Source organism: Osmerus mordax, chromosome 21, assembly GCF_038355195.1.
Source record: "Osmerus mordax isolate fOsmMor3 chromosome 21, fOsmMor3.pri, whole genome shotgun sequence".
NCBI lineage: Eukaryota > Metazoa > Chordata > Actinopteri > Osmeriformes > Osmeridae > Osmerus > Osmerus mordax.
The window spans coordinates 457,113-483,301 of NC_090070.1; the positions used below are offsets into that span (position 1 = coordinate 457,113).

The following is a 26,189-nucleotide window of genomic DNA, read 5'->3' on the forward strand; positions in this document are numbered from 1 at the left end:
CATTTACAACTGAAAATACGAGTGAAGTGTAGAATGAAATAGATGTCTTCTCATTTCCCCTGCAAGAGGCAGCCTCATCATTGAATCAAAACGAATAAATTTGGCAGACCGGTGTAAAAATGGACCTAATCTCTATGACTTAAATGTCATTTTAAGTTTTTCCCTTCTCGTGATATTTTCAGGCATGTAGCCTACTCATTGCATTCATTCATTAATAAAGAACCCCCTTTGAAGATTATTCTACGACGTTACCCGGCAGTAGAAGATGGAATCGCGATTCAGACAGTCCCATCTGCTAACTGAAAATATGCCCCCCAAAACGTAAATAAGCTTGACATTTATTTAGAGGAAAATCGCTCATTCATAAAAAGCTCACTGGTAGCGATCATTGTCAGTAACAACGCAAAATGCGAAATAGCCCTGTGTGGAGAAGCTGCCCCGGTAAATTGTACTACTACGGTACAGTACTAGTAGACTACTGCTGTGTTCGTCTTGGTAGCGATTGCGTTGGTTGAATTGGATTTAACGTTCCGTTGTACGGTTTAGACTGAAATTAATTATTTTCATGAACAGATTGGCAACGTTTAGGCTGTGGCAATGAAGTTCAGGTTAGTAGTTAGATAGACTTTTGATTAAGTAAGGGGAGTGCCGAACATGTTCTGTCGCCGTTTGACTTCCTACAGCTGTGTAGATGTTTTTGTAGTGTCTCGCGTAGGCTACAGCATTGCAGTGAGCAACACTGGTTTGAAACCACAGGTAATGATAATTTCACCCACAAATCGTTTACTTGTAATGTAATGTCATAATAAATCCTACAACGAAAATGTATTTGTGAGGAATGTTTATTTTAAAGATTGAAAACAGATGCATCATAGACCACTGTAGTAAGTGTTGCCCGGGCAACAGAGGCTAATGTCATGATGCTAATGCTTCAGTGAAATAGTAGACTACCGTTTCCAAAAGTAGATGTGGGCCTACTTCCTTAATAATATCAGCTAATATTGTACATTACATTTCATAATTGTGTTTCACATCACAAAGTAAAATGAGTAAATAGTTATCACCCTGGCCTCTTTGCTTGTGGCGTTCCTGCAGCTGCCTTGCAGTAAAGCTATAGTTAGCCTAGCTATCCCCCAAGTTAACAGATGTGAAACGAATGTTCTGCTACAGGTAGTCACGCGTGTTTTCGTGACGTTAGTAACGTCAGTGACTGTGGCTAGCAAATTAGCCACCGTTAGCTTCATTTTTCACCACAAAAACGCAATTTCTACTTAAACCATGCAACGGAACGTAAATAAAAATACAACCACCCAATCGCTGCCAAGACGAACCTTTTGACACTGCCGTTGTGTATGTAGTCCAAATAGACTGATCCTTAGGGGGGGGCGAAAATAAATAATAATAATAAATATATATGTGAGAGAATAAAGGTTGTGTTCTCGCCGAAGGCTTGAGCACACCCAATAATGCCCTAGTGGGCACATTGTAAGGGAGACTGTTGGGCACAGCATCTAATCGTCTTCTTTGGGAAAGGGTTTACACTCATGTAGGGCAGCATAAAGGGCACTTCATAACAGCACCCTTTTCCACTGGAAGTAAGGGCACGGGAACAGTCAAATTTAGACCATTGTAAAGGCACCTTATAGGGTACTGCATTACATTTTCTCTACTATAAAGGAATTCATTAAGACATGATTTTAAATGTAGACTGCACACTATCATTTATTGCGTTAAGGGGCATCCTGGGCACTCAAGCATATTTCACAATGTGAATGGCAGACAGTAGGGCACTTGGTCTCATTATTGCCACTCTAGAGGGCATTTTAGAAACGCTTTGGCAGTCAGCCCCTGAGTCTTCCAGTGGGCCTGGACACACCCATGGGGACAGTATATTGCACCTATAACATTTGGGAAGCCAGAAGGAGGGGAGGAAGTAATACAGAGGCTTGTCAACATATAGGCAATGAAAATACTTTATACAATTGAATAAAAAGTCTCCTCTTTGTGTTTCAAGATTACCTGGAAAACTGATGAGAATATTCAGGTACTGCTTTGGAGCAAAGTGCACCCATCATATTTCCTTGCATAGTTGCTACAGAAGAAGCAAAGCCAAAAGCAAGGGCCAAAGCTACACAAGAAGCAAAGACAAAAGCAAAGGAAAAACCTACAAAAAGGAAACAGCTACTGAAGAAGCAAAGACAAAAGCGGGGGCTCCCCTCTCTCCTTGGTTGAGTGTTGATAGGATGTGAGTTGTTGGGCGACTTCAGAAAACATGAACACGTGCTAAAACGATGGGCGTGTTTGGCTCAATTACGCCTTAATTAAACACAGGGGAGTGAGAGGGGTATGGCCTGGAGAGCCAATCACAATCCACAGGAGGTGGACAAGCGCCTTCCTCCAAATCCCTATAAAACTTCCTGTTTGGCTCAATGAGCTCAGTATTTCTCTGAGGAAGCCTTGATGAGGTGAAACATTAAAAGCTCTCTCTTCTTTTAAAAACTTCTTATTCTTTTATGGGGGAAAAAAACTTTTAGCTCTTTTTAATCCTATGGTTTTATTCAAAATCTTTGAACTTTTAGTCCTTTTAAAGACCAATTTTCTGCACATTTGGCAACCAATATATAGCACTTTATAGGCATTGGGCACCTGAGTTGGCTCAGCATCCTTCTTTTGGTGTGTTAGTGGGGGTGGATAACATTTTCATACACTTTCTTTTTTGGTTCAGAACCTCTTATTCAAAGCACAGTGTGCAGGGTTATAGGGGCTGGCCAAACAAAGGGTTTATTTACACTAAACCTACCTAAGTGCTATTGGGGCAAATGAGGAACCCCATCAAAGTTTTTTTAGAAATGCTTTAATAAAAGCCAACTTATTTTATGTGCAGTTGAAGGACTAATAGGAACACACCATAGGAAACAGTAGGGATGGGCAAACATAGAGAAGTTGCTGTTCCATCGTGTCTCCACTTCAGCTGTGGCCTGTCCATCTGTCTTTGGACAACTGCCAACCTGTCCTTGGCTATACAACTTGTTTTAAATAATGTTACAATCCTCCTTGCTTTTGAGCGGATCGCTGCCATATCAGGAGTATCATCAAGGGCCTTTTTCGCCACTAAGTTCAGTGTACGGGCAAAACATGACTTATTTTCATTAGTGAGGCACAGAGAAGCAAATTTGATGCATTGTCGGTAACAAGACACCTGAATCTGCCTTGCAGACCCAAGTCTGCTATGAGAAAATCATTTGCATCCTTAATATATACATTACATTTACATTTATTCATTTAGCAGACGCTTTTATCCAAAGCGACTTCCAAGAGAGAGCTTTACAAAGTGCATAGGTCACTGATCATAACAACAAGATAGCCAAAAAACATTGCGAGTAGCCAAAACATGAAGCACACATTGTGAACAACCAAAGTAAGTGCCAAAGGGAAGAACCATAAGAGCATGTAGTTAAACAAGTTACAATTAAACAACATGAACAGCTATAAGTGCAAGTGTACCTGTGGAAAAAAGCAAGCAACAGTAATAAAACAATATATCACAGCGAGAACAAAAATTTAAATCAGTTACCATTAACCACAAGAGCAACAAGTCTCTAAGCAAGAGTCATTGTGATCCTTGAGGAAACTAACATCGGGTCAAGCGAACCGTTCCTAAGTACTGTTGTACTCCCGGAACAAGTGCGTCTTGAGCCTTTTCTTGAAGGTGGAGAGACGATTCCACCACTGGGGGGCCAGACAGGAGAAAAGCTTGTGTTGGGACCGGGCGGTCTTGAGCGGTGGGACCACCAGGCGGTTGTCTGAAGAAGACCGTAGGTGGCGGGTGGGGGTGTAAGGCTGCAGGAGAGACTTGATGTAGACGGGTGCAGTCCCGTTCACTGCTCGGAAGGTCAATACCAGGGTCTTGAATCTGATACGGGCCATGATAGGTAGCCAGTGGAGAGAGATGAGGAGCGGGGTAACATGGGAGCGTCTGGGTAGATTGTAGACCAGGCGGGCCGCTGCGCTGTGTGTGTTCCAGTGAACTCAGGTACACCCAGCAGTCTTGAACATAATTCATCTTCTTTGGTGAAGTGGCATGTAACGCCCAGGTATGAATCCATGTTATTGGAGGTCCACAAACTGCTCAGCTGTCACCTTCTCCTTGGTGTGGTATTTCTCACACTCATTGGGCCTCATTCTCGAACGCAGTTAAGAATTTAAGAAGGAATTTCTTCTGAATTGGATTTAGGAAAACATTTGGCATTCATGAAAGTTTTCTCATCTGGGATTTGTTTTGAACTTCAGTAGAATTTCCGAACTCGAAATAGCAGTCGTAAATCGCCCAGAGTTGTCTCAAATGTGATTCCTTAAAAAAAACACAAGATGTGCAAACGCATTTAAGTAAACTCTCCATGTTAGAAGTGTTAATGAATTTGTGAGAAATTGTTAATGATTGCGTTCACATCAGCTCTACAGACATCCTCGGATTAAAATAATTATAATCATTTACCTTGCTTAGTGTGCACACTGTTAGATCCAGTGGAGAACAATTCCACTGCTCATCTTACTAGTATCAGAATGGGATTTATTCGCCATGACAGTTTGCACAGACAAGGAATTTGCTTTGGCAGGAAGGTGCATACAATAAACATGATGTTTATTGTATGTTTAAACGTATGATGTTGTATGTGACAAATAAAACCATTGCACTTGACAAATAGAACCATTAACTTGCACTTGAACATCATATAAATTCAACCAGGCCATCCAATTATCACTGATCACTCGACCTTTTTAAAGGGACGAGTGTGCACCCTAGGCATACAATATGGCACAATTGCTTTTCGCTTGGACATAACTTACGTTCCTGTTGCTTTCCTAATTGTGTCGATTCTGACTGCACACGTCACTGCTGTTGCGTGCCCTTATAACACAAGCTCTTCTCCTGTCTGGCCCCCCAATGGTAGAATCAACTCCCCACCTCCATCAGGGACACTGACTGTCTCGCCACCTTCAAGAAAAGGCTCAAGACGGATGTCTTTTTCTTACGTTGTTTTTCAGAAGCCCGTAAGAAACATTCCAGAAGAAACTTCAGAAAATGTTCGAGAATGAGGCCCAATGATCTTTAACGCTCTTCTTGTTAGAGTGTAGGCTGGATCCAGCCCAACAAATACTCTGAAGCCCTCATCCACCACAGAAAACGTCTGTAAATCCTTCTCTACCATCTCCACCAGTGCATTATCAAGTGCTTGTTTCCTGGCTGTCAAGACAAATAATCGTTTGAATATGTATTACCATTTAACATATTAATTGTATTGTAACTTTCATACATATATAATTATGTACAACTGCTGAACATTATATAACTGTATTGTGTAAGCAATCATACCTCGTGGTAGGACCGCAGGCCTCCCAGCAGCATACTCTGCATTGGGTGCAGGTGGGTTGGCCAGCCCTGGGTGCTTAGCATACAGATGCCTTAACATTAAAGAGGTATTGTTACAATATCACAAATGCATAGAGCATTGCAAACACTGCACCTTGTTAGGGGAGACCATATCAAAGTGCTCCCACATAAAGGACCTTTGTCTCTTGTTGGCCCTATTCTGCATTTCTCCAGCTAGCACTAGGCCTACTACAAACTCTAGTCAGACAGCTGAGCAGTTAGGGTATTGGGCTAGTAATCAGAAGGTTGCCGGTTCGATTCCCGGCAGTGGAAAATGACGTGTCTTTGGGCAAGGCACTTTACCCTACTTGCCTCGGGGAGAATGTCCCTATACTTACTGTAAGTCGCTCTGGATAAGAGCGTCTGCTAAATGACTAAGTATAACTAATACTGAATATAAACTACCTATGGAAACACACAATGAACTAAACTAAGGCAGCACGATAAAGTACACTAAAGCTAATATTAATAACATATATTTTATACACACCACACAGACAAATGAACAAAACAGGATTTCGCTAATGGCACACAAGTAACTAACTTTCTCGATCTCTCACAAATCTCTCAACCAAGGTCTCACGCATTCAAAATGTTTGCCGCCTCATTTTATACCCTGACACATCTGAGTCTTTTGGCAAGTGCCAGAATATTCACTTATTTATCTTGGGGTAATCATTTAACATGAACATAGCGGACTAGTGCCAGTGCAACTCCAACCCAGCAATGGGGTGAGACCTTCCCTAAACCTAACCCAGCCAGAGCCTAGTCCCAATGTAATTTTTTTTGATTGAATATTACAATTCCCCATTCTTTACCTACCTTGGTTGAGTGTTGATAGGTGAGTTGTTGGGCGACTTCAGAAAACAGGTGCTAAGTCGTGCTAAAACAATGGCAGTGTTAGGCTCAATTAGGCCTTAACCCTTGTGTTGTGCCTTCGGGTCACATGACCCAAAGGTTCATAACGAACCATCGTTGTGTTTACCCATTTTTACCCAATACAAAAACAAATACAAATAATTTTCTTTTAACCTTTGCAATGTGGGGGGTCTGAGACAGCCCAACGGTTAAAATAAAATGCTTCACTTTGTTTTTGTATGCGGTAAAGTTGTCGCAATATGCTGCCGTTTGTATAACATAGGTGGATGTTATACAAGCTTTTGTTCTTGCTCCCTGTTAATCGAATATATATATTACTTAATTTATTCATTTATTTTGTCCTTCCCGATTTAACCTATACATTTACTATCTTACTTATAGGTTTACTCGGCGCGGCTTTCTTCGCGGATTTCTTCCTTGGAGCCCGACACTACTGTTCCTGTTGAACTAGCCAACTCAACGCTCTTGACGGATTTCCTTGGCTGGCATAAACTATTAACGTAAGTTAACTATAATGTCTCACACCCACTCACATTGTCCTACATGTGTCATTTTGCTCGAAAAGTTGACTCTGTTAGAGAGTCGCGTTCAGTCGCTTGAGGAAGAACGTATGCTAGTAACTTTAGATGCGACTGGCGCAACATCACTGGCAGGGAGTCCTAGCGCTAGGGAGGACTCAAGATCAGCCCCACCGGTTTCACCTTTGCAGCATGGTGGGAGTGGGACTCCTCAGACGTTAGTGATCGGTGACTCCATCACTCGTAACATTAGATTGGAGCAACCAGCGACAGTTTACTGTGTACCTGGGGCCAGAGCTACCGACATAGAAGCTAATCTCAGGGTACTGGCTAGCACTAGGGCTAAGGCAAAGGCCCAAGCTAAGGCACATGGCGCACGCACTGATGATAGGTATGAGAATATTGTCATTCATGTCGGCACCAATGATGTTAGGCTAAGGCAGTCAGAGGTCACGAAGGTTAATATAGCTCGGGCATGTGACCTTGCTCAAAAGATGTGTCGGCATCGAGTAATAGTCTCTGGCCCACTACCTGTTAGGGGGACTGACGAGATCTACAGCAGACTTGTCTCTCTTAACCGCTGGTTGGCTCGCTTCTGTTCAGAACAGGGTTTAGGATTTGTAGATAATTGGTCTCGTTTCTGGGCCAAACCTGGCTTGTTGAAAAGTGACGGGCTCCATCCGAGCTGGAGAGGTGCTTTCCTATTGTCTAGGAATATTGAAGCTATTTTAGAGCAGGCCTGACACTCACTAGAACAAGCCGGGCTACAGTCTCTTAGAGAGTCTGATAGGTATGCTGTGAGCTGTTGGGGGCCCGATAGCCTAGCTTGTAGTGTAGTCAGTGGGGTTGCTGATGTCGTTTCTCCCATTGAGACGGTGTCGGTCCCCCGCCCTTTCTCTAAATTTCGGCCTTCAAGTATTAGGAATTATACAAATTTAATATGTATTCAGCCTTGCTCCCCCGTTGCGCTTCCTACTAAGTTTTCTGATGACAGTGCCACCTTCTCAGAAGAATTATCTACGTCTAAATCTGCCAAAAACCCATACTGGAATGTTGGGCTCCTAACCATCAGATCTCTATCCACAAAGGCCGTTTTGATTAATGATCTAATGTCTGAATACAGCCTGGACTTGATTGGACTCACCGAAACCTGGTTAAAACCTGATGAATATTCCCCCCTGAATGAAGCATCGCCTCCGGATTTTGCGTACTCACACATCCCTCGTGTATCAAAGAAAGGTGGTGGTGTTGCTATGATATATAAAGCTAGCTTCAACCTCAACCTAAAATCTGTAAATACCTTTAAATCATTTTAAATAATTTGCATGAAACCACCAACCATTTTAAAAAGGAATAATGATACTACTCCTGGCCCCCCTCCCTCATTTTGTATAGTTACTCTATACCGGCCCCCCGGCCCGTATTCCCTCTTCCTGGAGGAATTTGCAGATTTTAGTGCTGATCTTGTGACATATACTGATAACGTCTTGATTATGGGTGATTTTAACATTCTAGGTGGATGACCCAAAAGATCCTTTAAGTAAGGCCTTTACTGCTCTAATGTATTCCACAGGTCTCACTCAGGTGGTTTCCAAACCTACCCATCTTCACTCGCATACATTGGATTTAGTTCTCACGCGGGGAATTAAGATTAGTGACGTCATTGTCCACCACCACAATCCTATATTATCAGACCATTGCCTGGTCACCTTCAAAATGGACCTCTGCCAGAGCCTTGGAGGCACTAAGAATATTTTTACTAGCCGCTGCATAACCCCAAACAGCTCTGGAACTGGCTAATATTCTGCCCGCTGCACTAGAAGTCCTTGACGTCCCAAATAAATCATTAAATACTAAAACGAGGGATCTGAATTTGGTTCTTCAGCTATCCCTAGACTCTGTTGCCCCTCTCAAACCAAGGAAAAGAAAGGACAAGAAACTGGCTCCATGGTATTCAGAGGAAACCCGCACTCTTAAGAGGTCCACTAGAAAACTAGAACATAAGTGGCGTACCACTAAATTGGAGGTTTTCCACCTGGCCTGGAAGGACAGCCTAATGGAGTACAAGCATGTCCTCATCAGGTCCAGATCGGATTATTTCTCTAGGTTGATTAGTAAGAACAAACACAACACTAAGTTCCTATTTGATACTGTTGCAAGTCTCACTAAGAAAAGTACACTCTGTGCTAGTTCAGATTTCTCTCCCAATGATTTCTTAGATTTCTTTGACCAAAAAATCTATGCAATAAGGGACAAACTACAGACTAGTCCTGGAGGAGTGGCCATCAACACTGAACTTTCCCCTATACCAAGCATGCTGCATGTTGAGGCTCTCACTCACTTTAACCCTATTTCTATGGAAGCGTTCATCAAGCTGATAGACTCCTCGAAACCCACTAGCTGCCTTCTCGATCCCCTCCCTGCTAAACTCTGTAGGGAACTTCTCCCTATTATTGGACCACCCATGCTTAGTATTATTAATGAATCTATTGTAATTGGCCAAGTCCCCATCGATTTCAAACAAGGCTATTATTAAGCCCCTTCTAAAAAAAACAAACCTGGATCCAGGTTGTCTTAGCAACTACAGGCCAATTTCAAATTTGCCATTTCTCTCCAAAATTTTAGAGAAGGCTGTGGCACAACAGCTCACTGAGCACCTCTCCTCAAATCAGCTTTATGAACCCCTCCAGTCTGGATTTCGTCTCCACCACAGCACTGAAACTGCATTAGCCAGGGTAGTCAATGATCTACTGTTAGCCTCTGACGCGGGTTCTATCTCTGTCCTGGTTCTTTTAGACCTAAGTGCAGCTTTTGACACGGTGGATCATGAGATTCTCTTGGAACGTATGGAGAACTATGTTGGGATTTCTGGTACGTCACTTCAGTGGTTTAGATCGTATCTATCTGATAGATCACAATATGTCCACTATGATGGCTGCTCATCCAGGAGCTCCACTGTAAAATACGGAGTACCACAGGGTTCAGTTCTAGGCCCTCTGTTATTCTCTCTCTATATGCTGCCTTTAGGAAACATAATTAGAAGCTCTGGGGTAAATTTTCACTGTTATGCAGATGATACTCAGCTATATATGTCTATAAAGTCTGGAGAATTTCCACATGCTATGGAAAAATGTGTTTCTAGGTTGAGAGCTTGGATGACTGCAAATTTCCTTCTTCTAAATTCGGATAAAACCGAGGTTCAAATTTTCGGTCCTAAAACATATAGAAATAATTTTCCCAATCTGACCTTAGACCTAGACGGCGTCAAAGTCTCTCAAAGCCAGCTAGTAAAAAATTGAGTAGTCACAATGGACCCAGACCTTTCGTTTGAGTACCATATTAAGCAAATTACCAGAACTGCATTTTTCCATCTACGTAATATTGCCAAAATACGAAAATTTCTCTCAAAGGACGATGCCGAAAAACTAATACATGCATTTGTTACGTCCCGATTGGACTATTGCAATGTGTTGTTCTCTGGCCTCCCAATTACCCACCTAAAAAATTTACAGCGGGTGCAAAATGCTGCTGCTAGACTATTGACCAGATCAAGAAAGTTTGATCACATAACATCTACTCTTATCTCTCTACACTGGCTCCCTATCCAAGCCAGAGCTGACTTCAAAGTTCTACTACTAACATACAAATCTCTGCATGGATTGGCACCACTGTACCTCTCCGGTCTCCTTGCACCCTATTGCCCCGCAAGGACACTTAGATCTCAAGATGCCGGCTATCTGGTGGTTCCCAAAGTTAAGAAAAAAACAGCTGGAGGTAGGGCGTTCTCATATAGAGCACCTCTTCTCTGGAACAAATTACCCGTCTCAATTAAGGAGTCTGATACTGTTTCGACATTTAAAATTAGGTTAAAAACGTTATTGTTTAGTCAATTCTACGACTGTTAAAGGTAAGTATGTTACTAGTTGGAGGCAATGGGGGACGGGTTGCTTCCATCCTTATTCTATAAGTATAACTTATTTTAGAGTTCTCTTCCCCTGGAACAGATTTCATGTTCCAAATGGGGGGGGCTGTCGCTGTCTTGGTGTGTGGGGTTGCATCAAATTCCCCTTTTTTGCTCTGTTAAATTGCTGCACCAGTCCACACTTGACCGGTGGGGATCTCATTCTATTATGACTGTAACTGTTATCTGCTCCTGGCATCCTCTAATCCCTGCTCTCCTCTCTCTGTCCCCCCCCCACACACATCCCTTGTGGTGTGGGGGGTTTGAGTTGTCAGCACCTGCCTGGTCGTCGGTCTCCCGGTCCTGTCCTACATCTATAAAGTTGAACAATGGATTTTGGTGTTTTAAAAACCCACCGACACTGTATGACTATGTTTAGCCTGTGTTCTGCTCCTCTCTCTCACCAACCGTCTCTGGAGGAGGGGATCCCTCTCTGAATTGCTCCTCCCAAGGTTTCTTCCATTTTTCTCCTGTTGAGAGTTTTTTGGGAGTTTTTCCTTGTCTTCCTTGAGGGTTTAGGTTGGTTGAGGGGCAGTTCTATGGGCATATGTGAAGCCCTCTGTGACATGCTTGCGTGTAAAAAGGGCTATACAAATAAATTTGATTTGATTTGATAACATACATGGCGAATAAACCGAATTCAGATTAAACACATTAAACTCAATTAAATTCCTATCAGGCGATCCGGTATCGACAAGGACGGGTCTTAGACAGTATTCGTTCGAGAAGAACAGATATTTATTTATTTTTTTAGTTTTATTCACATCGGACACTAAAACAAGAAGGGCGCGGGGCCAAAACCCCACTCACCCCAACCCACACAGTCCAACCAGAACCCAATGCTACACCGTAATCCATACAATCACCTCTTCCCATCCCATCCACCATACCCCAAGCCCCACACACCCACAAATAATTAAAAATGAACAAAAAAACACAAGGCTCCCATAAGGGGCAGGCATCATAGCTCAAGGGCAGGAAACATCATGCGACGGCCACTAACAGGGGGCCACGCACACAAAACACAGTGACCCTCCCACACAAAAACCCGTGCCAGGCCATGACGGTGCATGATCTCACGCAACGGCAGGCCTTTGTGCAAACGCAGTCAATTCAAGTCTTTGAGACCGAGCATAACAGGCAGTTGTACAGACAACCAGACCGTGGTGGGGATACCCGCCACGGTCTGGTTGACCGCAGGGATTAAAGTATTACGGCACTGTGCCGGATTTCCGGCGTGCGGCGTTTGGCTGTGTAAAAAAGTCTTAAATTATTATTATTTTAAACACGTTTCGATATCGTCACCATCACTTTGGAGTTTATGAGTTTGTCTGCCAATAAAAGGAGCACAACTCTCCCGCTCTCAAAATAACATTATTAGCCAATCAGAAGTAGATTGGGGCGGGTCTTGGGAAAATGTGCTTCAACCACCGACTTCGCTCTCTATCGCTCTGCCTATGCTGCGTAGATGCTCGAGTAGAGAGACGTCACACCGAAGGAGAGTAGGATGGAGAGCAAGTTCATGAATCCTGGGGAAGATGCCCTCCTAGTTGATAAAGGGTTGAAAAATAAATGGTGCTGGGCATGGGTAGAAGAGATAGGGAAGGACAGTAAGCCTTTTGGTAGCTGGTGTAAAAAGTTAAGAGAAGCAGGTGCTTGCTTCTGCACTCTGTGCTCGAGAAAGCTAAGTTATGCAACTAGCGGTAAAAAAGTACTTGGACGTCATGAGCTAGACCCTGCTCATAGAGCAGCTGTTCGCGCTCTCCAACACACAACTCTGTTACCGGGAGCAACAACCACAGCTGATGTACCGGCATCAATAACTGACCGTGTGTGTGACCTGAAGATACGCATGTATCTAGCCAAATGTATGTAGCTATGTAGCCAAAGCCCCCCCTACCTCCTCTGCACCAGCCTCAACTGCCTCTGCAAAAAGGCAGTTCTGAGTTCTGATGACTCAAAATCCACTAAAAGAGAAAGAAATAGATCAATGTGTGTGTTTTCTGTTTTGTATTTATTTCCCAACAGTGAAGTTACCAGTTACATTTGAATGTTTTGTTTTAATTATTTTATTGATATATTTTCTATTAATTTCCTAGTATTTAATTTACGATTATTTCTTTTGAACAAAGTAGTTTGTTCAAAATGTTGCAATATACTAAAGTAAAGTATTGTCTACAGTTCACTGTTGCACTTTAACGGGTCCTTTTTCATATATCCTCAATTAAATGGTTGCAAATCTTCTTCCACTGACTGAATTTCACATACCCTTATAACATGTCACCATGTGATTGTAGGTCAGCTTGTAACCTTTGAAGGACAAAGCTTAGCAGCTAAACTTGATATAAAAATAAATCATAAATGCTACATGTGTTAGTACCATATTGTAGTGAGGTGGAATACTATTGCTGACCTGTCTTGGTTATGCAGTTTCAAAAGTCCCACCATAATCTGCAATCATTCATTTCTAAATGTTATTTATTTATTTTTTACCCTGCGAATGTGTCCACGCCACAGGACGACACCCCCCTCTCCCTCACCCCAACAAAAAAAAGTTCAGACTCAGGATTTTGTTGTTGCTTTAACCCCTGCGACCGGCGCACAGCCACCCCGTACCAACTCGGAATACAGGGCCGTCTGGTCTAGGCCCAGTACCGGATCCCTGGCCTCTAACCTGCATCATCTACCTCCCTGTCACTAAAGAACGCACAGTGGTGTAGTGGTCGGTGGCGACCTCCACCATACGGGCAGGCTCTGCTACATTTACATTTAGTCATTTAGCAGACGCTCTTATTCAGAGCGACTTACAGTAAGTACAGGGACATTCCCCCAAGGCAAGTAGGGTGAAGTGCCTTGCCCAAGGACACAACGTCAGTTGGCATGACCGGGAATCGAACTGGCAACCTTTGGATTACTAGCCCGATTCCCTCACCGCTCAGCCACCTGACTCCCTGCTACCATGCGGGTCCTTCACTCCCGAAAACACTGACCTCCCCTTCACCTCCTTGACCGAGGCAAAGAAGGAGGCCGAGCACGTCTCGTTCTGCTCCACAAACTTCTGACGCATCCTCAGGAGGAAAGTGCGAGCTTAACGCTCGTGGATGGCCCTCAACAGGGCCCTGAGAGCGGCGCAACGCTGCACGTCGGGGGACACCCCCTGGTTTCCCCAGGAGTGCTCCAGCTCTTTCTGCAGCGCCGCGGTCTCCGCCCTCTGGGCCCTCGCCTCCCTCCTGCAGTGCCCCTGGATAAAGTCCCGCAAGTGGGCCTTAGCAGTCTCCCACCACTCGACCACCCCTGCGAAGAGGGGCTTGAGGCCCTGAAAGAAGTGGCCCACGGAGTCGCAGAAAGCCTGCTCCTCCAGGACCCCCAGGTTAAGTCGCCAGTACCCCGGGCCAAAGACCGGCACCCAGGCCCGGACAGTCAGCAGGACCCCATCGTGGTCGGAGAAGAAGACGGGGAGCACCCGCCCCGACACCGGCCCCAAGGACCTCGGCAAGAAGACATAATCTATACGCTTCTGGACCCCACGGGAATTACGCCACGTGGGACCATCCAAACGTGGGGTAGTGCGCCCACCCCCATCCACCAGCCCGTGCCCCTCGAATAACGCCCTCCAGGCCCCTACACTACCCTCACCCGTGCCCCCTAACTCCAAGTTAAAATCCCCCCCCACCACCAGCGCCCTGTTGGTGGCGCAATGGGGAGCCACACTCTCCACCAGCTCCTCCATCTCCACCCTCCCCTGGGGACCGTAAACACAAACCACCCGCATTTTAAAATCCCCCACCGTGATGTCCGCCCCGATCCCCCTCCCCTGCATAACCGTAAAAGAACCCTCCACCCGGACCCCCCCCGACCCAAACAAAATCCCCACCCCCGAAGAATGAACCCCACCCACGCTCCACACGGCCCCTCCCCTACCCCACTCCCACGTGAAATCCCGAGCGTCCCCCCGGTCCCTCAAGTGCACCTCCTGCACAAAACAAAATGTGAAATCCAAACCCCCCAAAAAAGAAAACACCCCCGCCCGCTTTACCCTGTCCCTAAGCCCCCGGACGTTAAAAGCGCCCACAGTGACCGCCATTAACCACCCAAAAAAGTAAAGAAACCCCAAAACCACCCTTGTGAACCCTATAACTGATAGAGGTCCCCCTCCGACTCCGTCCCCTCCGACTCCTCAGCCTCCATCATTTCCGCCCAGGACGCCGGCATCGGGTTGGGGCCCCCCTGCCCCACCCCCTCCACCGGGGTCCCGGGCCGCTGGAGGCGCCGCAGGGGCTCCAGCCCGCTCTGCTCCTCCGCCTCGACCCGCTCCACCGTGCCACCCTCCGCGGGCCCCGGTTGCCCAGAAAAGAGGGCCTCGAACACGCCCCCCAGGGGGCCGGGGGGGTCCTGCGCCGCCGGGACCTCGTCCAGGGCCGTCACCAGCGCCAACAGTCCCCCCCCGTCCTCCCCCGGAGCAGGAACCGCCACGCTGACCGCAGCCCCCGGGGCGCCCGACACGCCCGGGTCGGCCGGCACCTCCGACGTCCCCGGCTCCTCGTCCGCCCGGGCCTCCGCCGCCGGGCCCGCCGACCGCCGCGCCCGCTGCTGCTGCTCCTCCTCCGTGGCCCCCCCCAGGCCCCCCTGCTGCGGCAGCGTACGACCGCGCCCTCGTCGGGCACCCCCGCCACACGTGCCCCCGCTCCCCACAGGCGTTGCAGGTCTTCGGGGCGGAGGAGTCCCGCAGCAGGTGACCCTCCACCCCGCACCCCCTGCAGCGGGGCCCCGGGCAGGCGGACTCAGTGTGCCCCACCGCTCGGCACCTCCGGCAGTTGGGGGGCTGCCTGGGGTAATAGAGATACCCCCGGTCGGCCCCCACGGTGAAATAGGCCGGGGGGTGGCTGAGTCCGTCCACGCCCTCCGGATCCTCCCCCAGCTGGACCTGAAATTGCCTCCTGCCGACCCAAAACCCGAAAACATCCCTGACGGGCCTGGCCGCCGAGACGACCGTCCCGTACCTCGCCAGGGTGGCGACGATCGCCTGCTCAGGCACGTGGGGGCTGAACATGGTCACTGTGACCACCCGGAGGTTCTGCCTGGCCAGGTCCACCACCTCGTAGTGGCTCAGGGGCTTCTGCTGCCCCAGAGCCCTGCACCTGGCCAGGACAGATGCAGCTATGGGCCCCGTTTTCAGGGTCAAATCGAACCCCCTCTCAGGAACGTTGTCCTGGAGGCACAGGACCTCGGCCGGGGTGAGCCGCAGCAGCCCCATCACCACCCCCCTGGTGAAATCATCCCTCACCAGCCTCTTGTTAGCAGGATCTTTCCAGATGAACCTGAGGGAATCCTTCATCCCCTGCTCCGGGCGACGCAGCCTCCTGGCCCCGTCCCCGGCCCCTCCGCCTGGCGCCCCGCTGCCACCGGGCACACCGCCGCCGCCTGGCGCTCCGCCGCCGCTCCGCTCCCCGGTGCGCCGCCGTCTCCGACCGCCGCTCCGCCAAACACTCCCGTCGCTCCCCTGCCGCCGGTACTGGCGCCGGGTACCCCGACGCAGTCCGCCACGGACGTAACGCTAGCTGCAGGCGCGGGCGTCCCGCTGACCCCTGCAGCTCCGTCGACCCTTCCGCCCTGGGCCCCGCTCGCCTCTCCTCTCTCCTCCGCCAGTGACCGTGCCCCATACACCGCTCGGCCCCGATCACTGGCACCACCGACTCCGCCCTCCGATCCGCCACCGGCCATCACCGCAACTCCGCTCTCCGCCACTCCGCCGCCACCGCCGCACCACCGTCCTCGGCCACCGTCGTCTCACCGTCGTTTTATCGCTGTCTCGATCTGATAAGAACAGATTTTTCTTTTGAAACTTTTTATTATTACATAACCGTTGACAAATTTCCATTAAACAAGACACTAAAACATTCTCCTATTTTCTTTGCTTAAAAATTATCATTACTTTTTAAAATGTACAAAACTGGCAAAACAATTGTAGAAAGTAAAAACACTGGTGTATCTTCATTAAAAGCTCTGCATCAATTACGGGTTTAAAAGTGCTTAAAAATGAATCTTGTGTGCATACCACAGTGTTTAAAAGGCCATAAAAGAAAAAAACATTGTACATTTTTAAAAGGAGAAAACATTTTCAAAAGTGTCTTTAAAAACACTACGCGTGTTTGTCTGTGTGCGTTTAAAAGCTCTGCTCCTCTCCCGTACAGGAACGAGGCGAGCCCGCCCGGGCGGTCCACTCCCCCCTCCGCCAAGCGGGCCCGCAACCCCCCCCCTCAAGGGCCCAGCGGAGATCCTCAACCGTGGCAGCTGTTCCAGCGCAGCCAGGCCGCTGCCGTCCGGACCACTTCGTGCGTGTGGGGGCCCCCGCCGAATGGCGCGTGGGAAGTGCCACCCTCGGGTCCCTGCAACCAGTACCGCCGCTGCCGGGGTGGCCTTCTCCACGCGCTTCCCTGCCGACCGGTTTCCGGAGGTCCAAAGAGTCTTTTGCATTGCGGTGGGGTGGACCAGAGCTGTCGGAGAGGCTCCGGCCCACCCGGACCTCCCCCGCCGGCAGGCACGGGATTCTAGGGGCCCCGCTTGGAAACACAGGTCCCGGACGGCGCTGCACTCCCAGGGCGGGCCACCTCACAGTCTCCTCTCCGCCCTGAGTCGACCGTGGGCGCCTAGATGTAGTCGACGTGCCCCGGGAGTGCTTGACGGCTCTGGCCGGGAGGATCTCATGGGCCTCCGTCCAGGGGAGGGTCCGGCACCCGCCCAGCAGAGCAGGAAGGGTCCGAGCGGCCTCCCCGCATCCCTGCACGAGAGAGGAAACAGAGCAACTGTGGGTCAAAACGGTAAAAGCAACAAATTCAAGCCTCCTTAAAAAAATCTTAAAAAGCCATAAACACGGGGAAGACTTAAAAAGCACTGGCGTCCTCAGGTCCTTTTGGGTCCGCTCTTGGATTCTGAGGTGGGGCCCCATCCAGGGGCCGTCCCGGGCTGTCGTCACTTGTTCTCTGGATGGGGCCGTCGCCAGTGCTGGGCAGCGTGTGGCGTCGCAGTCCCCTAAACACAAGGCATAAAACTGATAAAACACAATCAGGATAAAATGGGGAGACTTACCTCCTCGCTCTTCATTTCTTTTTTCTTCTTGGTTTGGGGGAGGCCTTTACTCTCCTTGGGGGTGGAGGTGAGTTCCACTTCTAAAAACTCCAGCTGGTTAGGAGAGTTCGAAGGAAATACCCTAGGGGAGGAATCTGACTCCCCAGAGCTCACTTCAGGCCTCCCTGTCACGGCAGGATCGATGTCAGAGGACAGACATCTGGGCCGCTTCCCCATAAAATTCTGCCCGCACTGGATAAAATCCCCTTCGCTGGTGCTGGTGTTCGAAGAGGAGGTGGAAGTAGTCTCCACTGATCCTTTCCCCCTACTTCCCTCCTCTGCTCCCGTTCCCGGTCCTACTTCCACCTCCTCCGTTTCCTGGCTCAGGGGTGTTAAAACAGGGGTTAAAACCGATGTTAAAACAGGGTCTAAAACTGGGGCCGCCCCCTCCTTCCCCTGGCCTTCCCTCTCTGCCTCCACCTCCTCCACCACAGGCTCCACAGGCGCCCTGGCCGCCCTGAGCCTGTTTGCAAAGGACTGAGGACAGTCTCTGAACAGGTGGGAGAGTTGCAGGCTCTCCCATTCGGGCACTCCGCGAAGACATGCCCGATCTCCTTACACTTCTTACACTTTCCAGGGCGAACCGGGGCGAACCGCATCCTTCTCGGGAAAAAAAAGGCGCGGAAACGCCACGGGCCGCAGAGGGGCTCGGCCCGCCCGCTTGGCTTTTCTTTTCTTACCGCACTTTATCCATTTCATTGATCGCTTTTTCTCCATTAAGATCCCTACACGTTTATCGTATGCGCCTTCCAGCCAATCGACTCTGTGTTGGTGTCGACTGACACGGCGATAAAAAACTCATTCCGATTGCCTTCCAGTTTTTCACCTCGGCCCCGCTGAATGTCAGCCAGCTCTCTCTCTCTCTGTCACTCACTTTTTTTTATATATCTAAAAGGGCGGGAAAACGCCACCGGCCGACAGGGCTCCGCCCACACCCCCTTTTCACCCCGTTTTTTTGTAGGGATCGCTTGTTCCGCTTTGTTGGGGGCCCCCCCCCTTTGAGGGTTTTTTGACCCTCACCCCAAAAACCCTAGCCCTAACCTAAACCCCTCTCCCCCAAACCTCAATCATTCAGACATTCCCTCCCTCCCTCACTAGCTTTTCTCTTTGACACGCTTAGAAAGATTGCACCCTTCCCGGAGATGCTGCAATACCGGGCCGCGGAGCGGACGGAGCGAGCCCCTGTTCCGACTCCCTGTTGCAAAAATCCGTTTAATTTGTTGTCCTCGCATGGAGGACATATCAGATATTAAACTGATAAGAACAGATTTTTTTTTTTTTTTTTTTTAGAAAAAGAAGTATTTATCAACTTTTAAAACCATTTCAGAATAAAAGACAATCAACAAAGACAGACAAAACATACAGGATCCCCACAAGGGGGTACAGGACAAAAGCCCCACAAGGGGGCGCACATTTCAATTACCCCCTAGGGGTACAAGCGGGAGTCCAAGGTTGGCGGGGGTTGAGGCTTTCGCCCCAAAGTCCCCGTCGCGCTCTCCTCCCAGTCGTCCTCGCCAGTGGAGTCGAGCGACTGGCCCTCTGCCCTCTATCGCGACGGCCCCTGGGAAGGCACCATCCCTTCGCCACTTCTCCCAGGCTGCCCTTCGGCGAGGATTTTCCTATCCTCTTGCGAGGATTCCAAATCCTGGTAGTCCGGCCCTCCGTCCGTCCAACCGTTGGTTCCCTCCGGCGGCCTGGCCCGCCTCTGGGTTACCAGCAACGTTGGGAGCCGAAGCACCCAACGCTCTGAAAAGGGGACAAGTCCCCGTCTGGCGTCGGGGCCGAAACCCCCAGGCAGACAACCGCTCCGACCCACCCCCGTCACCGGATCCCTATCAGGCGATCCGGTATCGACGGGGGCGGGTCAATATCTGCTCGATGTGAACAGATACTCACTTGATCTTAGCCAAAAGGCCGAGAAGCGATGACCGCATTATCGGACGCCCCCCGCGCGCGGACCCTCCGTGCACCACCTGGGCCGCTCGGTCACCACACCAAGAACGGCCGAAACCACGGAAGCGGAAAGCCGAGGCCAAAAGCGGCAGAACAAGCAGGGACGGAAGCGGAAAGCCGAGGCCAAAAGCCGCAGGACAAGGAGGGACGGAAGCGGAGAGCCGAGGCCAAAAGCCGCAGGACAAGCAGGGACGGAAGCGGAGAGCCGAGGCCAAAAGCCGCAGGACAAGCAGGGACGGAAGCGGAAAGCCAAGGAAAAGGCAACAGAATTGAAACAGCTACAGAAGAAGCAAAGACAAAACCTGCCTTACCCGCAGGCACGCACCTAACCCCAAAGCCAACCTCACCCTGCTTTTGTCACACGTCCATCAGGCTCTGCCCTCCCTCGGGCAAAGCCTCCCAAAAATACCACGTTCCACTCGTCGGCACTCCCCTCCACGGAAGTCTTTAGTAAAATTTTACGTATTTATTGGTTTTACCAAAATTAAAAACAAGTATTTACAAATACATGTTATCACTTCCACCACATTTCACCCAATGCCAATAATACACAAACATATATAATCACCCAATGACAATTACCTCAAAAAAACTTTCACCAGAGTGTGGGCACTCCCTGCGCCAACCTAAAACCCTCCAGGAAAGCGAGGAAAAACTCCTCACAAAAACTCTTTAGAGAAAATTTCGAAGAAACCTCGGGAGGAGCCATTCGAGGGGGTATCCCCTCCTCCAGGGATGGTTGGGGGTGCTGCAGTTCGGGCCCAGTCCAGGTGCGGTGCAGTGTGCCCTGTGGTGTCCGGGTAAGTAGGGTGGGGTGTATGGGTGAAAAAGGGGGGGGGGGGGCGGAGGGGCCAGTCTTCTTGATGAGGGGGGGGGGGGGGGGGGGGGGGCTTGTCCTTGTGCCGGGGGGGGGGGGGTGTAGTGTCCTTTTCGGGGGTCCAGGGAGGAGGGTTCCAGGTGCTGCAGCAGATGTGCTGGGGGGGTGGGGGGTTGACCGGTCCTTGAGGGGTGGAGGATGTTGCTGCTGGGCTGATGTGGCCAACTGGAACCCTGTGAGGTGATAGGGGGAGATGGTGGAGAGGGGAGGAAGGAAGGGGGTGAGGAAGGGTACTGGGGTGCAGGTGTAATGTTCCGTGTACTTCCCATTGAGCCTGGTGGGTTTCTCCTCTCCGGACCCTCGTACTGGGGGCAGGTGTTGGTGCCCCCGGGTCTTCGGGCTTGGTGCCGGAACGGGTGAAGTGGTGGCTGCCCGGAAGGTGGTGGTGTTGGGGGCGATGAGGGTGTTGAACGGGGAACGCCGTCTGGCTTTCGGGGACGGAGGGCGGAGTGCAGAGCTGGTGTGGCGATGTGGTGGCATGGGGGGCTGAGCTAGATGGACACGTCCTTCCACCTTTCAACCCCCCATGTGTCTCTGGCGGTGTCCGGGTGGTGTTTGAAGTCCAGGATGGCGTAGTCCCTGAGGAGGAGAGTGATTCTCCTCCTCTGGACGGTGAGAGGTTGGTCCTGTTTATGGTAGACCCTGATGTTCCTTGTCTCCCATATCACCTGCTTGACGGCGCTGACGATCCTCCACTGATGTTGTAGGCGGGGGGTCGTGCAGCCTCCCGGAGGACCGAACAGGATGTCGTCCGCCGCCAAGCGAGGCAAGATGATGTTCCTGTAGAGGGAGACAGAGGGAACAAACAGGGCCCAGACCCGCCTGGCCACGGTGCACTTGACAAACAGATGGTAAATGTTTTCAGTGTCAGTGCAACCGTGGGGGCAGAGCTCGGTACGGGCTATGTGCCGTCTGTACATGAACTCTCTGGTGGGGAGACAGCCGTGAGCAGTTGACCAGTTTAAATCCTTTTGCTTATTACTGATGCATTTGTGGCTGATGTTTTTCCATACCTGTTGGATGTCCAGGGCCGGCCTGGCCTTGGGTGGTGTGATGTTGTCCTTCCCTCTGATGTGTGCCATGATGTCCTTGTATTTCCAGGAGGCCAGGCCGGCTGCGGGCAGACCCGTCCTGAAGGCAAAGTTCTTCCACTCCTTGTATACTTTCGGGGGGTCCCAGCAGTAGGGCACAGTGTGGTTGATGGTGGTGTTGGTGATACGGAGTGCTCTGAGTATGGGTGTGGCGAAGTACCTCTCAAAGGCTCCTGCCTTCCTGTCCGGTTTATGGATATTTGTGACCAGTTGGGAGAGGCCCTGTGCCCTTATGATGTTGAGGATGTCTGGGACCCCCTTCCCCCCCTTCTCCTCTGCGCTGTACATGATGGTCCTCTTCAAGCGCTCCATGTTGCTCCCCCAGACAAAGGCGAACATCAGCCGCTCGATGGTCTTGCTCGTCACCCTGTCCGGGGGATACACCCTACCGACATAGAGGAGAATGGGGAGGATTATTGCCTTCAGGATCAGGATCTTACCCGTTATTGTGAGGGACCGCGCACTCCATTGGGCGATCTTCTGCTTGGCTTGACTGATGGTGTTGGCCCAGGTCAGGGTCCCTTTCCCGTTGTTCTGATAGGTGACTCCGAGCAGCTTGATGTTGTCTGTTTTTACAGGGAAAGAGGTGGTCATCGCTTCTTTCCAGTGTTGCGACAGGTACAGTTCGCTCTTACCTCGATTGACCAGGGCGCCAGTGGCTGCACAGTAGTCGTCCACCACCTCCGTTGCCGCGGCGATGGACCGACTATCCGTGCCGACGATGGTGATGTCGTCCATGTACGCCACCACCTGAAGCCTCTCTCCCTGGGCCCCCGGGAGGTGATAACCCTGGATGGTGTGTGTAGCTCTGATTTTACGGAGGAAAGGCTCCAGGTAGATGACGTACAGCAGGGGTGCTAGGGGGCATCCTTGTCTGACCCCAGACCGGATAGGAAAGGGGTCTGTGAGCTGTTTGTTGACCAGGACTCTGCTCGTGATGTTGTTGTAGCAGAGCCTGGTCCAGTGGATGAGGTGTTGTGGGAAGTTCATCCTCCCTAGCACCTCCTGCAGGAAGCCATGGCTTACCCGGTCGAAGGCCTTCTCTTGGTCGAGGCAGAGGAGCGCGAAGGGGGACCTCCGCTCCTGGGAGTGGAAGATGAGGTCTCTCACCAGGAGCAAGTTGTCGTTGATGGACCTTCCGGGGACGCCGCAGGTCTGGTCCGGGTTGATGACTGTGGGGAGGTGTGTTTGGAAGCGCCACATGAGGGCCTTCGTGAGAATCTTGTAGTCCGAACAGAGGAGGTTGATGGGGCGCCAGTTCCGAAGGTCCTTGAGGTCCCCCTTCTTGGGTATTAGTGTAACTGTACTCTGTCGCATTGATTCTCCTAGCCTCCTTTCCCTGTAGACTGCCCGGAGGACCTGGGCCAGATCGCCCTTGACGAGTTCCCAGAAGGCCTGATAGAATTCCGCCGGGATCCCGTCCGGTCCCGGGGCCTTCCGGGTGTTCATGGAGTGCACGGCCCGGGTGAGCTCCTCCAGGCTCAGCTCTGGTTCCTCGCTCTCGCCCCCCTCTTTGATTTGGTCCAGACCGTCGAGGAAGGTTTCCGCCAGAGCCCCGTCTGCCGGCTTGGTGTCAAACAGCCGGCCGTAGAACTCCTCGGTCACCTCCCTGATGTCGTCGCTGTCCGTGACGGTCTGGCCGCTGGAGTTATAGAGGGACAGGATGCCTTGTTGTTTGGACCGTGCCCTGCGGAAAAAAGATCTTGTGCATTTCTCCTCCTCCTCCAGGCCCCGGAGTTTATCCCTGAAGGTCTTCCTCTCCTGTTCTTCCCGATAGAGTGTGGCCAGATGTTCCTTGGTCTCTGACAGCTCCCGGGTCACGTCGAATCCTCTGAGTTGGAGGAGGCTAAGGCGTTGTAGGGCCTCGTTGTGGTGGTGAAAACGGGCCCTTTGTTCCCTAGCCTTCCTCCTTCCCACCCCTCCGAAGAACCCCTTGACCCGGGACTTAACCATTTCCCACCACTCTATCGGGGATGTAAATAGTTCCTTCAGGGTCCTCCACTCCAGGTAGCGCCTGGAGAAGGAGTGGCTAGTGGAGGGGTCCTGGAGTGCCGATGTGTTCATCCTCCAGGGCCCCCTCGTTGGTCTGGCTGGCCCCTCCCATCGCAGGGTCACGGTCAGCATCCTGTGGTCTGAGAAGTGCGTCGCCTGGGTCTTGAAGGAACACACTCCCAGGCCTGGCGAGAGCAAGAACATGTCGATCCTTGAAGAGGCAGAGCCCGAGGATCTCACCCACGTGTGTGTTGGGGGGGAGGTGCCGCCGACGTCCACCAGGGAGAAGTCGTTGATTATGTCCTGTAGTGCTGTGGTGGATCTGTCCTTCCTGGGTTTGCTCCGATCCTCGTCCCTCAGAGCGCAGTTGAAGTCGCCCCCTACCACTACTGGCATGGGGGTCATCAGGAGAGGTCGGAGCTTGGCGTAGAGGGAGACCCTCTCTGCGACGCTGGTGGGGCCGTAGATGTTGATGACCCTGAGCGGGGAACCCCGGACCTCCAGGTCGACGGCCAGGATCCGCCCGCTCTCGACGACTCGATGGCTGGTTTGTCGGAGGAATGGATTGGCCACCAACATCCCGACCCCGTCCGCTCTGGCCGTGTTGGAACCTGACCAGAGAGAGTCTCCCCGAGTCCACTCCCCCTCCAGAAGTGCATCCATCCCTTTGTAGGGAATGGCACACTCCTGGAGGAGGTAGATGTCGGCCGGTTGTGTTGAGAGGTGTCTGAAAACGGTTGCCCTCTTCTCCTGTTGTAACATGCTGCGGGTGTTGAGTGATGTTATTGTGATGGTCATGGTGATTGTGATGGTTTGACGGGTCCGGCGATTCCTGTGGCGATGATTTGGAGGTTCCTGATGGCCTCCTGTGCGTAGTCCGGATGGGGCACCTCCCCCTGGTTGCTCACGGCTTCGTCGTCCCCCCACCGTCTGCCTGGTGGTGGAGGTTCGGCCGGCACGGAGGGTCCTTGGGTGGGCCGGGGCTGGCTGGTCTGATCCTGTGTGGGCTCAGAGACTGCTGTGGGGGGTTGGCGTCTGGACTTGGGGCAAGGGCGGGGACGTGGGGGAAGGGGAGGAGGGGGGGGGCCTGGAGGCTTTGGTGGTGGTTCCGGGGGGGAGGGGGAGTCGGATGTCGAGGTGGAGTCGTCTTCGGAGGTCGCAGTGATGGTTTTACGTTTCCTCTTCAGAACGACTTGGTTCCAGTCTGTGGGCGGCGTGTTGTTGCTGTTCTCGTTGTACAGTGACTGGGAATGTGGGGGTAAGTCGTGGGGGGTGACAATCCCTACCAGGGCCGGCTCCCTTACGGTTACCGACCCGGCAGGGGTGGAGGTGCGTATGGGTAAGTATATCGGGGAAGTCATGTCAGTGGAGTCAGAGTCCTGTAATGTTGGCTGATTTGTCGTGACGGGTGTCGGTTGGAGAGGGATGGGTAAGTCTGTCTGAGGGTCCAGTAGGCCTAATTGTGTCGGTGGGGGGGAGACTGCCCCCGGTGGTAGGATGTCGGTCTTTGGGTCGGGGGTGGGGTTGGTGGGGGAGTCAGGAACCGGGTCGGGATCCGTAATGATGAAAAGGGGGGGTGTGGAGGAGTCTGAAGGGGGGGGGTCAGGGGTAGGGGGGTTGGGGGGGTCAGGGGTAGGGGGGGGGGGAGTCGGTGGAGCTGCCGTAGTGGTGGTAGTGGCCGGTCTCCTGGTTTTGTTGGCGTAGGACTGGGGGCAGTCTCTGTAGAGGTGTCCCTGAAGCCCACACAGGTTGCAGGGGCGTGTGTGGGTGCACGCCGCCGTGGGGTGTTCCCCTCTACAGATGCGGCAGATGATCTTTGTGCAGGCCGCGGCCAGATGTCCAAGGTGGCCGCAGGTCCTGCACAATTTGGGCATACCGTAGTAGTGGACGGTGCCCCTGTGGTTCCCCAGGTTGATGGTACTGGGGATGTGTTGGACACCGCCCACCGCTGATGGATCCGGTGTGAGCTGGACCAGCCATTTCCGTGCCCCGTTCCACACTCCATCCTCGTCCAGGACCCTCCTCGCTCCAGAGTTGACGCGGGCATAGCGGCGCAGCCAAACCTCCACGTCGTACTCCTGCACAGCTTCATTATGGAATTGGATGGTGACTACTTTGTTTTCCCTGTCTGAAAGTGGTTCTGTGTGGAGATGACTGAAGGGCGGGTTATTTTTATTTTGGCGGTACATGGTCCAGAATTGCTCTAACAGTTGTGGTGTTTTGAAACTGACCTCAAAGGTGTTGGGGGTTGAGGGTGGTTTCACCAGGCAGTTGAGGTCGTTCGGCACAAAGCCCATACCTCGTTGGAGTACGGCTCTGCTGAATTCCAGGCGGGTCATTCCGGTTGTCGTGTCTTTCTGTC

At 51.0% G+C, this 26,189-nt stretch overlaps 2 protein-coding genes and 1 non-coding gene across 3 annotated transcripts; 1 reads left to right on the forward strand and 2 right to left on the reverse strand.

The window, feature by feature from the left end:
• Positions 1–6,782: 6,782 nt before the first annotated feature.
• LOC136965721 (uncharacterized) lies at positions 6,783–7,541 on the forward strand (the record flags this gene model as incomplete). The annotated part of the gene is made up of 1 exon (XM_067259914.1): positions 6,783–7,541. A coding segment is annotated over exon 1 (717 nt), but the record flags the coding sequence as incomplete, so codon positions are not given.
• An 11,493-nt stretch (positions 7,542–19,034) lies between these two features.
• LOC136965723 (U2 spliceosomal RNA) lies at positions 19,035–19,216 on the reverse strand. The gene has a single exon (XR_010879330.1). It is a non-coding gene; the product is annotated as a U2 spliceosomal RNA (small nuclear RNA).
• Positions 19,217–24,621: 5,405 nt separating this feature from the next.
• Positions 24,622–25,919, reverse strand: LOC136965164 (uncharacterized). The gene is given in 2 exon segments (XM_067259201.1): positions 24,622–25,482; positions 25,485–25,919. Coding segments are annotated over 2 exon segments (1,296 nt in total).
• Between the last annotated feature and the right edge of the window lie 270 nt (positions 25,920–26,189).